The 13,817-nt window shown below is 37.0% G+C and overlaps 1 protein-coding gene across 1 annotated transcript in view; it reads left to right on the top strand.

Annotated features, from left to right (window-relative positions):
* Positions 1–13,817, top strand: part of LOC104993209 (disintegrin and metalloproteinase domain-containing protein 18-like) — a 114,751-nt gene that overhangs the window by 76,506 nt on the left and 24,428 nt on the right. Inside the window, exons 12-16 of the mRNA XM_010846351.1 lie at positions 1,731–1,917; positions 6,496–6,594; positions 9,907–10,102; positions 10,591–10,681; positions 10,980–11,160. Coding sequence (XP_010844653.1) covers positions 1,731–1,917; positions 6,496–6,594; positions 9,907–10,102; positions 10,591–10,681; positions 10,980–11,160 — 754 coding nt within the window. The remainder of the gene's footprint in view (positions 1–1,730; positions 1,918–6,495; positions 6,595–9,906; positions 10,103–10,590; positions 10,682–10,979; positions 11,161–13,817) is intronic.

Genomic DNA, 13,817 nt, shown 5'->3' with positions numbered 1-13,817 from the left:
ATACATGACCACTGGAAAAACCATAGCCTTGACTAGACAGACCTTTGCTGGCAAAGTAATGTCTCTGCTTTTCAACATGCTATCTAGGTTGGTCATAACTTTCCTTCCAAGGAGTAAGCGTCTTTTAATTTCATGGCTGCAATCACCATCTGCAGTGATTCAATCCTAAAATTTGAATGGACCCTGAATAGCCATGATAACCTTGAGAAAGAACAAAGTTGGAGACATCATGTGCCTGATTCCAGGACTAAGATAGACAAGATACAAATAAGCCATGAGCATTTGTGTCAGAATATAAGAAGATGTTCAAAGAATTTGGATATGTGCCTCATGGACACAAAACAGTTTGAAGGAGTCTTCCAACAGGAAATCTAGGACAATCTGAAAGTCATATGTAATGTTAATTAATGATTAAAACACCTTTTAGTGTACTAGGAAAATTTGAGTCCATATTCATATAAATACATGAAAATATTATTTTGAAGTGAATAAATATATTGATGGATATATTAAAATAAGGTTATAAAAGATATATATACATAGTGAATATATTGAAAATATAACTAGGAAGGATATATATACATAAAACTTCTCCCCAAATAATTATTAAGAGATAAGGAGAGAAAGAGATGTTAGAGTATAGACTTTAATCACCTAATCAAAATGACTTTTTTCAAAAACGTAACAAGTTGGAATCGTGTGCTGTTAGGATGCAATGGAGCAGACAGACTCAGCAACACTTCTGTGATGCATTTAACAACATACATAACCTCAGTTTAAGTACTGGGAAACATTTCACAAACCTAAACTGAGGCACATTTTCCCAAATAATCAGCCTGAGACTATAAAACTTTTGAATGTCAGAAATGCCACAAAAAAGTGTAGTCAACTAAACTAAGGCGATAGGAGTACTAAAGGCAGTGGTTGGTTCTGAAGTGGATCTTTTTAATGTAGAGTGCCAGTACCGTGATGAAGGGGAAATTTGAACCTGATAAAAGAATTAAATGTTAACAACATATCTTTGTTTCCTGTTATTGAAGGTCTGTTTTAAGAGAATTCAGTTCTCTATATGAGTTATACATTAAAATTATTATTATTCAACTCGTTTAGGAAACAAAATTTGTTTCTCATGTCATTTCTCTAAGTATGAGTTTGTTACTAATTTAAACAAAAACCCATTAAACAGTGTAGTAGAAATATAGAAATATCAAACTAGAGAGAATCTAGGGTTTATGTATTCTATATACTTCATGCTGAGCTGTTTTAATTTTGTTACCAAAATAAAAATAATTCTGACTTTTAATTAATTCAATCAAACATTGTGTTTATTCTTTCAGTTTTCTATATTATCCCTAGTATGTATCATTTTCTTAATAATAATTAGTTCTTACTATAATGATTATAATCTTGACAATGTTGTAAATAATAAGCAAAGTAATAAACAGTAAGTTGTACTTAAATAGAGCCTTTTTGTCAACAAGCACTGTTTTGTTTAACACGTCCTCAATTATGCAACCTCATTAACATCCTCTACTTATTAGATATCTGTTATACTGAATTAGAATAGAAATGAGCTTATTCTTTTATTACTAATTGAATTAAAAATAAAGCACTCTCCATTTCTTGGCTATCTCTAATGAAGAAGTAAATAATTCACAGCATGTTATTGAAGAGTGTTACTTTGATAGTGATTTCATTCCTTTTAACTAAGAAATACAATTTAATTTTAGACGTTCCCATGGCATAAAGTTTTTTAGCAGTTGCAGCATAGATGAATTTAAACATACAACTTCACAGCCTAAATTTGAATGTCTTCAGAATCGAACAGTTCCAAAAGTGGTTCCCCAAGGAAGACAATCCATTTGCGGCAATGGAGTTCTGGAGCCACCTGAACAATGTGACTGTGGTTCCATGGAGGTTAGTGGAAAAGACTGATATTTGTTTTTGTGTTTGTCACGTAATCTCACAAATGTAGATGTGACATAAAGGGGGAAAACTTGAAAAAACAATTGTTCCATATAGTCAAACATCTAAGATGGGGGGCATGTGATAACTTGGCTCATCCAGAATTTGAAGTTGAACAATTTAAGAATAGGGTAAATGCAGCCCAGGGTTGAATGAAGATTTTCCTTACTGTGTAAATATTACCCATCTTTCTGTATCATAAACATCAATTCCAACAGTAGTATAATTATCACCTAAATTATCCATGAATTCCTTTAAAGTGACTGATTTAAATCACTGAGTTATTAAATGTATGCTGTTGTTCACATCTTCATCTTCTAATTTCAGTCCTTGCATCGGGGGAACTTCATTTATTTTAGCTTGGTTTCACAAAATTGAATTAAAGAACAGAGACATCACTTTGCCCACAAAGAACCATATAGTCAAAGCCGTGGGTTTTCCAGTAGTCATGTATGGATGTGAGAGTTGGACCATAAAGGCTGAATACCAAAGAATTTATACTCTTGAATTATAAAGTTGGAGAAGACTCTTGAGAGTCCTTTGAACTGCAAGGAGATCAAACCAGTCAATTCGAAAGAAAATAAACTCTGAATAGTCATTGGAAAGACTGATGCTAAAGCTGAAGTTCCAATACTTTGGCCACCTGATGCAAACAAATTGACTCACAATACCCTGATGCTGGGAAAGATTGAAGGCAGGAGGAGAAAGGGACAACAGAGGATGAGATGGTTGGATGGCAACACCAACTCAATGGATATGAGTTTGAGCAAGCTCTGGGAGATGGTGAAGGACAGGGAAGCCTGGCACACTGCAGTCCATGGGGTGGCAAAGAGTCGGACACGACTGAGCAACTGAACTGAACTGATAGGTTCATGGATTATAATAAATGCATCACCACATCTGTTATATTCCAGTGTCGTGTTATTATTTTTGGTCAACTCTCATCTCTTATTTTGGAGTTGCTTTTTATGAATATTCTTGAGCATATAAACCACCTCAGTCAGTTCAGTCACTCAGTTGTGTCCGACCCTTTGAGACCCCATGGACTGCAGCACGCCAGGCTTCCCTGTCCATCATCAACTCCCGGAGTTTGCTGAGACTCATGCCTATCGAGTCAGTGATGCCATCCAACCATTTCATCCTCTGTTGTCCCCTTCTCTTCCGGACTTCAATCTTTCCCAGCATCAGGGTCTTTTCCAATGAGTCATTTCTTCGCATCAAGTGGCCAAAGTATTGCAGTTTCAGCTTCAGCATCAGTCCTTCCAATGGGTATTCAAGACTGATTTTCTTTAGGATGGACTGGTTGTATCTCCTTGCAGTCCAAGGGACTCTCAAGAGTCTTCTCCAACACCACAGTTCAAAAGCATCAATTCTTCTGCACTCAGCTTTCTTTATAATCCAACTCTTACATCCATATATGACTACCGGAAAAACCATAGTTTTAACTACACAGGCCTTTATCAGCAAAGTAATGTCTCTGCTTTTTAATATGCTGTCTAGGTTGATCAGAGCTTTTCTTCCAAGGAGCAAGAGTCTTTTAATTTCATGGCTGCTGTCACCATCTGCAATGATTTTGGAGCCCAAAACAGTAAAGTCTTTCACTGTTTCCATTGTTTCCCCATCTATTTGTCATGAAGTAATGGGACAAGATACCATGATCTTAATTTTCTGAATGTTGAGCTTTAAGCCAACTTTCTCACTCTCCTCTTTCACTTTCATCAAAAGGCTCTTTAGTTCTTCTTTGCTTTCTGCCATAAGGGTGGTGTCATCTGCATATTTGAGGTTATTGATATTTCTCCCGGCAATCTTGATTCCAGCTTGTGCTTCATCCAGCCCAGCGTTTCTCATTATGTACTCTGCACATAAGTTAAATAAGCAGGGTGACAGTATACAGCCTTAACGTACTCCTTTCCCAATTTTGAACCAGTCTGTTGTTCCATGGCTGGTTCTAAGTGTTGCCTCTTGAGCTGCATACAGATTTCTCAGGAGGCAGGTCATGTAGTCTAGTATTACCATCTCTTTCAGAATTTTCCACAGTTTGTTGTGATCCACACAGTCAAAGGCTTTAGCGTAGTCAATGAAGCAGAAGTAGATGTTTTTCTGGAGTTCTTGCTTTTTCTATGATCCAGTGGATGTTGGCAAATCTAGGTCTTTAGTCTAGATTTCCATTATACATTGAGTGCTGTCAAAATACACTGTCTACTGTAGGCTCTCTCTTTGATTCTAGATTTTCGATATTAGGCTATCACGTCACTAATTTTTGTTTTATTTTCCACACTATTAATATTTAGTGAGGGTTTAATATTCCATCTTCACTAAATTCACTTGCTGTTTTTCATTGCCATGTTTATATTGTGAAGCATAACAATCTTCTTAATAATGAAACATGAAAAAGAAAAAATGATTATTATCTGATTCTTATAGATATTACAAGTGTTAAATAAGAATAGAATTTGGGATATACTTTAGTAATATGCCATTAGTGTAACTGCATTATGTTTCATTTTATAAAGGACAAGTATCCAGGTATAATAAAATATCTAATAAATTACTATTCTATAAGAATTTTAGCAGAACAGATATATTCCACTTATAGTTACATTTACAACATACTACTCAAAATACTTAATGTAAAATAAAAATACATATATGTATATATATATTTATATATATAACAGAAACATTTTACACCTTCACATATTTACTGGGGTTAATGTGGAATAAAATTTTATACAGAAGCTCTTGGAACAAATCACAAAAGAAAAGTGGCAATTTTCAGATTTCACAATATCACAGTAATAAAAATATTTTTAAAACCTGCCAAAATAGAAATAAGTTGTCATGACAAATTGCAAAACAATATAAAATATATAAGTGGCTAGGGGCTAATATTATTAATACAAAAGTGCTTAGAAATAAAGGAAATAAATAGAATATCTCAACAAAAAGGATGCATAAACATATGAAATAAACTAAATTGTGAAGATATGTGAGATTGAAACAGATATAAACAGTTATTTGTGCCTATTCACTTTATTCATTTTAAAATATTACTTATCAATATTGTATTGGTTTAACCTCCAATTAAAATAAGTTTATATTAAAAATAAAATTAAAAATATATTACTTATCAGTCTTATATCACTCTTACACTAACTAAACTCTATAAAAAGAAGGAAATAAATGTGTATTATGAAAGAGCTCTTCAGATCAGATCAGACCAGATCAGTCGCTCAGTCGTGTCCGACTCTTTGTGACCCCATGAATCACAGCACGCCAGGCCTCCCTGTCCATCACCAACTCCCGGAGTTCACTCAGACTCACGTCCATCGAGTCAGTGATGCCATCCAGCCATCTCATCCTCTGTCGTCCCCTTCTCCTCTTGCCCCCAATCCCTCCCAGCATCAGAGTCTTTTCCAATGAGTCCATTCTTCACATGAGGTGGCCAAAATACTGGACTTTCAGCTTTAGCATCATTCCTTCCAAAGAAATCCCAGGGCTGATCGCCTTCAGAATGGACTGGTTGGATCTCCTTGCAGTCCAAGGGACTCTCAAGAGTCTTCTCCAACACCACAGTTCAAAAGCATCAATTCTTTGGCGCTCAGCTTTATTCACAGTCCAACTCTCACATCCATACATGACCACAGGAAAAACCATAGCCTTGACTAGACGAACCTTTGTTGGCAAAGTAACGTCTCTGCTTTTGAATATGCTATCTAGGTTGGTCATAACTTTCCTTCCAAGAGCTCTTAACACTTTTTAATTCTTTGAACTAATAACTTTTAGAATCAATCTTTAATATACAAGAGCTAAAAAGTGAAAAAAATTTCTTTGAAATGACACAACCACAATATGCTGTTGTTATTTGGAAACCTCTATTTTGTCACATCCAAAAACACTTATATAGTCACAGAACATCTTGAGGAGAATTGATAAGACAGATAAGTAGTTTCCTAGTGGCTCAGACGGTAAAGAATCTACCTGCAATGTGGGAGACCCAGGTTCGATCCTGGATTAAGAAGATCCCTTGGAGAAGGGACGGCTACCCATTCCAGTATTCTGGCCTGGAGAATTCCATGAACAGAGGAACCTCGCAAGGCTACAGCCCATGGAGTCACAAAGAGCTGGACACGACTGAGCAAGTAACGCACACATACACACACACACACAAATGAAAAAAAAAATCTCAAAATTTATTGTCCGTATGTTTATGAACACAAAAAGATTGAAATAAATTGCATTACATTTTTTAAATATAAATTTATTTATTTTAATTGGAGGTTAATTACTTTACAATATTGTATTGGTTTTGCCCTACATTTTTAACAGTCAAATCTTCAGCATAGAATCATGAATGATTTCATTACCACTTTTTTCTATATCAAAATACATTGTCTAGGTGAAGAGGTGCTAAAAATAGATACAGATATAAAAATTATACTGTGATGTAGAGACATGTCTTAAGATATTACGACAATAAGTAAAATGATTTAGTTCAAAATTATTTAACTTGATTGCCTTTGCTTTCAGAATTGTGAGCATACTAAATGCTGTAATCCTTTAAACTGCTTACTGATTGGAAATGCAGACTGTGGTTCTGGACCATGTTGTGGAAAAAAAACTTGTATGGTAAGTTTTCAGAATATTGCCTTATTTTCCTCCATGAAATTCTTGCTTTTGTGGGCTTTTTAGCTTTTTTCACATAATTTTTACTCATCTTTCAAATATATTACTGTATGTTCTTGATTCATACACAGTTGATTTCAGAATTGAGAGGTCTTTAGATCTTTTCCAATCAACTATTTAGCCCTACCTCTAACCTTATTGCTTCAATCCCTACTCAGAAAACAACTTCAGGTAATTTGGGTGTTGTGAGTTCCTCTTGGTCATAATTGAATGTAGCTCCTCACAATCTACTTATGACAAAATTATGAGTAAGCCACTCCACACACACTTGAGATACAATATTTGAATAAACAGACAATTATACTAGTAACCCCTCACTTTGGAAGTAGCAGAAAAAAAGGAATTCATAGGGAATAGTCAGCAATATGTAGCATATCTAATACTGAAGATTAACTTTGTCAATCACTCACTGAATCCTTGACTTCCCTTGGGCAGTTTTCCCCTCAATTTTCCTTCATAGCCACCTCTGATAGGAGACTGGGTAAGATCTCTATTCTAGGGAGGGCTTCATTTTAGCAGCTCACCTTTTTGTGTGTCAAACTGGGAGGCTATGACACACGTGAATGCTGACTGATTAGAGGTTTTGTCGTCAGGTCTGTTTTTCCACTGCCAATGAAAATCTCTCCCCACGCCGTTTCACCCTGTTCTCTGCATGCTCTTTTTCACTCAGTGGGCTAGTTCTTAAAGCCAATGTTCATTTGTTTCAAGGCACATTAATGTAGAGGCCAGGCTAGGGTTTCCACTTCTTAGCAATAAACTGTGTTGTTCTTTCCTTCCCCAGAACTCTCATCTTTGTCTTTCCGTCTCCAAATCAGTGAGACTGAACAATTGAATTTTCTAAACAGTCCATTTCCATCTGGACTCCCCAGGTGGTGCTAAAGAGCCTGCCTGCCAGGAGAATCCCATGGACAGAGGAGCCTGGCCCCTGCAATCCACAGGGTTACAAAGGGTTGGAGATGATTGAAGTGACTTAGTACACACCCACCATTGCCCTCAACCTACATCTCAAAGGATAATTCTTTGCAACAGAGATAATTCCTGCATTTGGTCCAGTGAAAATTCATAGTGTAAGTTTCTAGGGAGAGATTCAGGGTAACAGCAGTGAAATCTGTAAAGAAGTTCCAACTAAAACCTGTAACTCCAGCTATCACCTTCTGTTTTTAACATCCAGGACTGCATTTATTGGTCTGTAGAAGGTAGCCCTGGACAGCCTTTTCATTTTTCACACTTGAAGGCACCTGTGACTCAATTCTAGTTCTGGGAATATACCCACCACCACCATCTGCCCAGGACTTTCCTCCTCAATCTTGACGCATGCTTCAATGTCCTATGTTAGTTCCCATTAAATTTCTTACATATTATAGCATAAAATCTAGCTTTTGCTGTCTTTTCAAGGGTTGCAGGTGCCTCTCATTACTGACCATAACCTTAAAAGGCTTTTTATTTTTTTATCTGTCTACTTTCCATCCTACTTTCCACTGACATGGTCTGAAATGTAATGCTTTGATCCAGCGTGTTTTTTTTTTTTTTCTTATAAATTTTCAGTTTAGATGGACACAAGTCCAAGTGCAAAGATATGGAAGACCAATACTTTAACGTGCTATTATCCGACACATAACAGGGACTAACATGTTTTAGCCAGTACCCAGACTTTCCTCTCTGAAGTTTTAAGAAGCTGTGTCTGGTACTGCACACCAGCAATTATCATGGGTCAGTTGTATCTTGATGATGAACAGACGAGCAAAGAATAAGAAACAAGCACTCAGGAAGCTTACATACGACATGAGTTCAGCATCATGCTCAAGTGAATCTTTGTTTCAAACAGGAGCAACAAGATTCTTGTGCTATACGTCAGTTGGATATCCTTGCTTTTTCTTGGCAGTTCTCAGACAAGCTTTTCCTGTGTGCAGTACTGATAGCTCAGCGCAGATCCTGGCTTTTCTAGTCTATACTGTGTGGTATTTCAGAAGAGCAGAGGGATCCCCTCTTTCCCAACACCTATGTCCAGCCCTGGCAGCAGCAGAAGCCCTGACCTACCATTACATTCTAAGTTAAATTTCCCACCACTGTGTCTAGGGAGAAGTGTTCTGATTGTCATCCTGAATCAGAAGCAGTTTCATAGTAGAAGTGGAGTTAGTCCTGAAAGGAAATAACTTGAAGGGCAAAAAGGACAAGGGTGTCCACTAAGAAACATTTTAGAAACCTGGAAAGACCAGCATCTGAGTTAGTTAAAATATTTCGGGAGTGCAATGGATTAGTCCCCAGGAATCAAAAGTTGAAAAACAGATATGCATAGTGTTATCTCAGATATTTTCTGTTTATCTTGAAGTGAATACTCAGGATAACCAAAGCATTGTAACTAAGAGAACATTCACTAGGGCCATTTTTAAATTGAAGTTCAAGTCACACAGTGAAAAGTTAGCCATTTTAAAGTGCATTTAGTGTGCTGAGTAGCATTCAGCGCATTCACAGTGTTGTGCAGCCACCGCCTTGACCTGGTTCCACAGTCGCTTCCTCACCCAAACAGGAGACCCCAACCCATGATGCACCTGCTCTCCTCTCTCCCTTCCCCTCAGTTCCTGGCAACCAGCACTGCATTCGGTCTCTAAGGATTTCCCTACTCTGGACATTTCATAGAACTAGAACCATACAGTGGGAAACGTTGTGTCTGGTTTCTTCACTAAATACAGTGTTTCCGAGTTTCAGTCACCTTGTACCATACATCAGTACTCCATTCCTTTATGTGGCTGAACACATTCCATTGTCCATACCACAGTTTGTTTACATATTAGGGGGCATTTGGGTTCTTTCCAAACTATTTCACCAGAACTTTTAAGCAGATTTATAGTTTAAATACTTACAAACATAACGGTAATGAAAATGATAGCTACAAATTCAATGCTGTTATTTAATTTTTTTACATTTGTTATACTACTTCAGGGAGAAGGCAATGGCACCCCACTCCAGGACTCTTGCCTGGAAAATCCCATGGACAGAGGAGCCTGGTGGGCTGCAGTCCATGGGGTCGCTAAGAGTCGGACACGACTGAGCGACTTCACTCTCACTTTTCACTTTCATGCATTGGAGAAGGAAATGGCAACCCACTCCAGTGTTCTTGCCTGGAGAATCCCAGGGACGGGAGCCTGGTGGGCTACCATCTCTGGGGTCGCACAGAGTCGGACACGACTGAAGCGACTTAGCAGCAGCAGCAGCATACTACTTCAAAGCAAATATGTGTTTTTCCTTTTCTCACAGATACTTGATAGAGGAACAGAGTGTAGGAGAAGCACTGATCCATGTGATTTTCCAGAATTTTGCAATGGGATATCTGAATTTTGTGTACCTGATATGAGAGCTGCCGACTTACAAACGTGCAATAATAAATCTTCCTATTGCTTTAGAGGAATATGCCAAGATAGAACAAAGCAGTGCATCACTTTGTTTGGAAAATGTAATAATTTATCTTTTCCTCTGAGCTTTATTTTTAAGCTATCTTTTTTCTAAAGTCAGTAAAACACCAAAATAAAAAGGACTGTTTGTTAAATCCAAATTCGAACATAAAATTGAAATCATTGTAACTTTGAACTACGTCAAGAGGTAAAACAGACCCAATAAGAACAGGAGAAAATGAATAGGATATTAGTCAAATTTGAGGTGGTTGGGAGAAAGTGAGTGGAATTTAGAATTGAAGATGAGAGAGTGCAGAAGACTGTAGGATTTCTCAATTATTTCTGCTCTAACATACCAGCTCTCCTGTTCTTAAGTGGGTAGTTTTCAGTAAGTGTTTCTTCTTCTTGTGTAGCCAATAGACAATACTGAAATTTGTAAGAGATGACATTGACGAGGCATTATTGTTTAGATATTTCAGTATTAATTTACCACAGTTTTAGTTTTTAATTTTTTAAAGATGAGTAATTGGAAATGTGTTTATGTTTTTAGATGCTAAAGAATCTAGTTATCAGTGTACAGAAGAAGTGAATTATCAAGACGATGATTTTGGAAACTGTCTAGGAAGAACTTGTTTTTTTCAGTATGTACTTAGAAATTTATACATTTTTCAAATGCCTGTGTGAGTGTCTGTGTGTTTGTATACTGCCAAGACTCACTTAATGCAAATGAAAGATTAACCTGGTTTACATAGATTAATTTATATGTTGCACTTTATTAGTTGGTGTACGTTCTGAATAGCTTTGGTGTTATGATCTCAGTAACATTTTGAATTATCCTCATATTTGGTACTGTTTTTTTATCTAATCTCTTGTGTCTCTAAGAGACCTGTGGGCATTAAGAGTTTTGTGTTTTGGTTTTTTTTTTCCCTTTATTGATAGCCAACATCTTTGTGGAAAGTTAGTTTGCCACTGGACACATTCAGCTATAGTATCAAGGAATGACATTGATGTTCAATATACCTACCTTGGAGGCCACATATGTATGTCAGCAAATCTAAGAACCCGTAGATATCCAGACCCTACTGTTGCAGCTAATGGAAGCATGTGTGATGAAAATAAGGTAAATAAAATTTTTACTTGATTCTATACATGGTGTATGGATGTCTGTGTGTGTGTGTGTGTGTGTGTGTGTGTGTGTGTGTGTGAAAGAGGGAGAGAGAGAGAGAAAGAGCTTAAAATTTTTTAATTTGTAATTAATGGTATAAATTTTGGTTACTATATCATTGTAAAATTAAAAGGTCACTTTCTATTGGCTAAAGGAACCTTTACTTCACTATCTTTTTATTGTGAATTTTGCTATAGTTAGTTGAATTTGTTTTGTCACATTTGAGTAGGCAAGGATCTGGTCTGTGACAGTTTGTGTAATCAAAGAACAAAAAGTATCAAATAATACATGAAAAAAATGGGTCAGAACAAACTGAATAATGAGAAAAACAAGGAAAACAAAAAAAAAGCCAACATTTAGCATTGCAGTATTTGACTAGAATTAGTCAAATTGCAGTATTTGACTAGAATTAAATGGAAATGAAACTAAAATATTTTCTCATTAGCCTACTCTCATAGTTCTTTCTTCAAAAACATACTTGTTTAAAATTGGACCTTCTACAAGATACAATAATAAAACAGAGTTTAAATTTTATGTATTTTTCTTAAGTACTTTGATAAACATAAATAATTTTTTAAAACAGTGCCAGTAAAAGCTAGTATATGAAAGTAAAAATGGAAACAATTATTTCACATTTTAATTAAAATAATTACATTAAAATACAGTATTTTAAAAAAGTGAATAGAGGAAATTGGAAGTGAATAGTAACCTTATCTCAGAATGGCAAAAGATAGTCTCACATAAATATAATGGCTTCCCTGGTAGCTCAGCTTGTAAAGAATCCGCCTACAATGCAGAAGACCCCAGTTCGATTCCTGGGTTGGGAAGATCCCCTAGAAAAGGGATAGGCTACCCATTCCAGTATTCTTGCCTGAAGAATTCCATGGACAGACGAGTCTGGAAGGCTACAGTTGACCCCTGGGCTGGGAAGATCCCCTGTAGAAGGGAACAGCTCTCCACTGCAGTATTCTTGCCTGAATAATTCCAGGGACAGAGGAGTCTGGCAGGCTACAGTCCATGAAGCTGGCAAAGAGTTGGACAAGAGTGAGCAACTTTCACTTTCAATCACAAAGAAACATACTGATGCTGACTGCATTATGAAGTAATATGTCATCCCTCTAAGCATCATTTAAAACACAATGCAATCACGTTTACCATAAATATGGCAGAGTAAATATGTAAAATTATTAACTAATTTAATTATTCATTAAATACAAAAAAAGTAATGTAATGGTATAATAGTATAATGTGGTTTAACACACACAAGAAAATTAATTTGGGCTTTTCCCTTGATTTCTGGCCCTGAGCTCCTAAACCTTAGAATTTCCTGACAGGAATATTTGGTGGTATTCATAATGAGATTCATCCAAAGAAATCTGAATTTATGCTAATGAGGTAACAGGGTGGTGCCTCTTGATGCTTCAGAGTATGCTGGTCACCAGAAAGATGAATTGACTAATGGGGTGGAGCTTTAAGCTCCACTCACAGCATCAATAAAGGGAATGATATGGCTGGAACCTGGACTCTGTAAAAATTTTTGAATGATTAGACTCAAGATAGTTTGTAAGTTGGTGAACGCAATGTGTTGTAATGAGGATGTGCCTGGAGAGGACATGGAGACAATGACACTTCCTCTTGCCCAACAACATAACTTGACCTGTGCATCTCTTCCATTTGGATGTTCCTGAATTATATTCTTTCCCATAAATTAGTAAACATAAGTGAAGTCTTTCCCTGAGTTTTGTGAGCCAAATTAGCAAATTATCAAACCATAGAGGAAGCCATCAGTTCAGTACAGTTCAGTTCAGTTGCTCGGTCGTGTCCAACTCTTTGCGACCCCATGAATCACAGCACGCCAGGCCTCCATGTCCATCACCAACTCCCGGAGTTCACTCAGACTCACGTCCATTGAGTCAGTGATGCCATCCAGCCATCTCATCCTCTGTCGTCCCCTTTTCTTCCTGACCTCAATCCCTCCCAGCATCAGAGTCATTTCCAATGAGTCAACTCTTCGCATGAGGTGGCCAAAGTACTGGAGTTTCAGCTTTAGGATCATTCCTTCCAAAGAACACCCAGGGCTGATCTCCTTTAGAATGGACTGGGTGGATCTCCTTGCAGTCCAAGGGACTCTCAAGAGTCTTCTCCAACACCACGTTCAAAAGCATCAATTCTTCGGCTCAGCTTTCTTCACAGTCCAACTCTGACATCCATACATGACCACAGGAAAAACCATAGCCTTGACTAGACGGACCTTTGTTGGCAAAGTAATGTCTCTGCTTTTGAATATGGTATCTAGGTTGGACATAACTTTCCTTCCAAGGAGTAAGCATCTTTTAATTTCATGGCTGTAGTCACCATCTGCAGTGATTTTGGAGCCCAAAAAAATAAAGTCTGACACTGTTTCCACTGTTTCCCCATCTATTTCCCATGAAGTGATGGGACCAGATGCCATGATCTTCATTTTCTGAACGTTGAGCTTTAAGCCAACTTTTTCACTCTCCACTTTCACTTTCATCAAGAGGCCTTTTAGTTCCTCTTCACTTTCTGCCACAAGGATGGTGTCATCTGCATATCTGAGGTTATTGATATTTCTCCCTGCAATCTTGATTCCC

Source organism: Bison bison, unplaced genomic scaffold (assembly GCF_000754665.1).
Source record: "Bison bison bison isolate TAMUID 2011002044 unplaced genomic scaffold, Bison_UMD1.0 scf7180017864236, whole genome shotgun sequence".
Classification (NCBI taxonomy): domain Eukaryota; kingdom Metazoa; phylum Chordata; class Mammalia; order Artiodactyla; family Bovidae; genus Bison; species Bison bison.
Note: the sequence above shows the minus strand (reverse complement) of the source record. Positions and strands in the feature narration are given on the sequence as shown.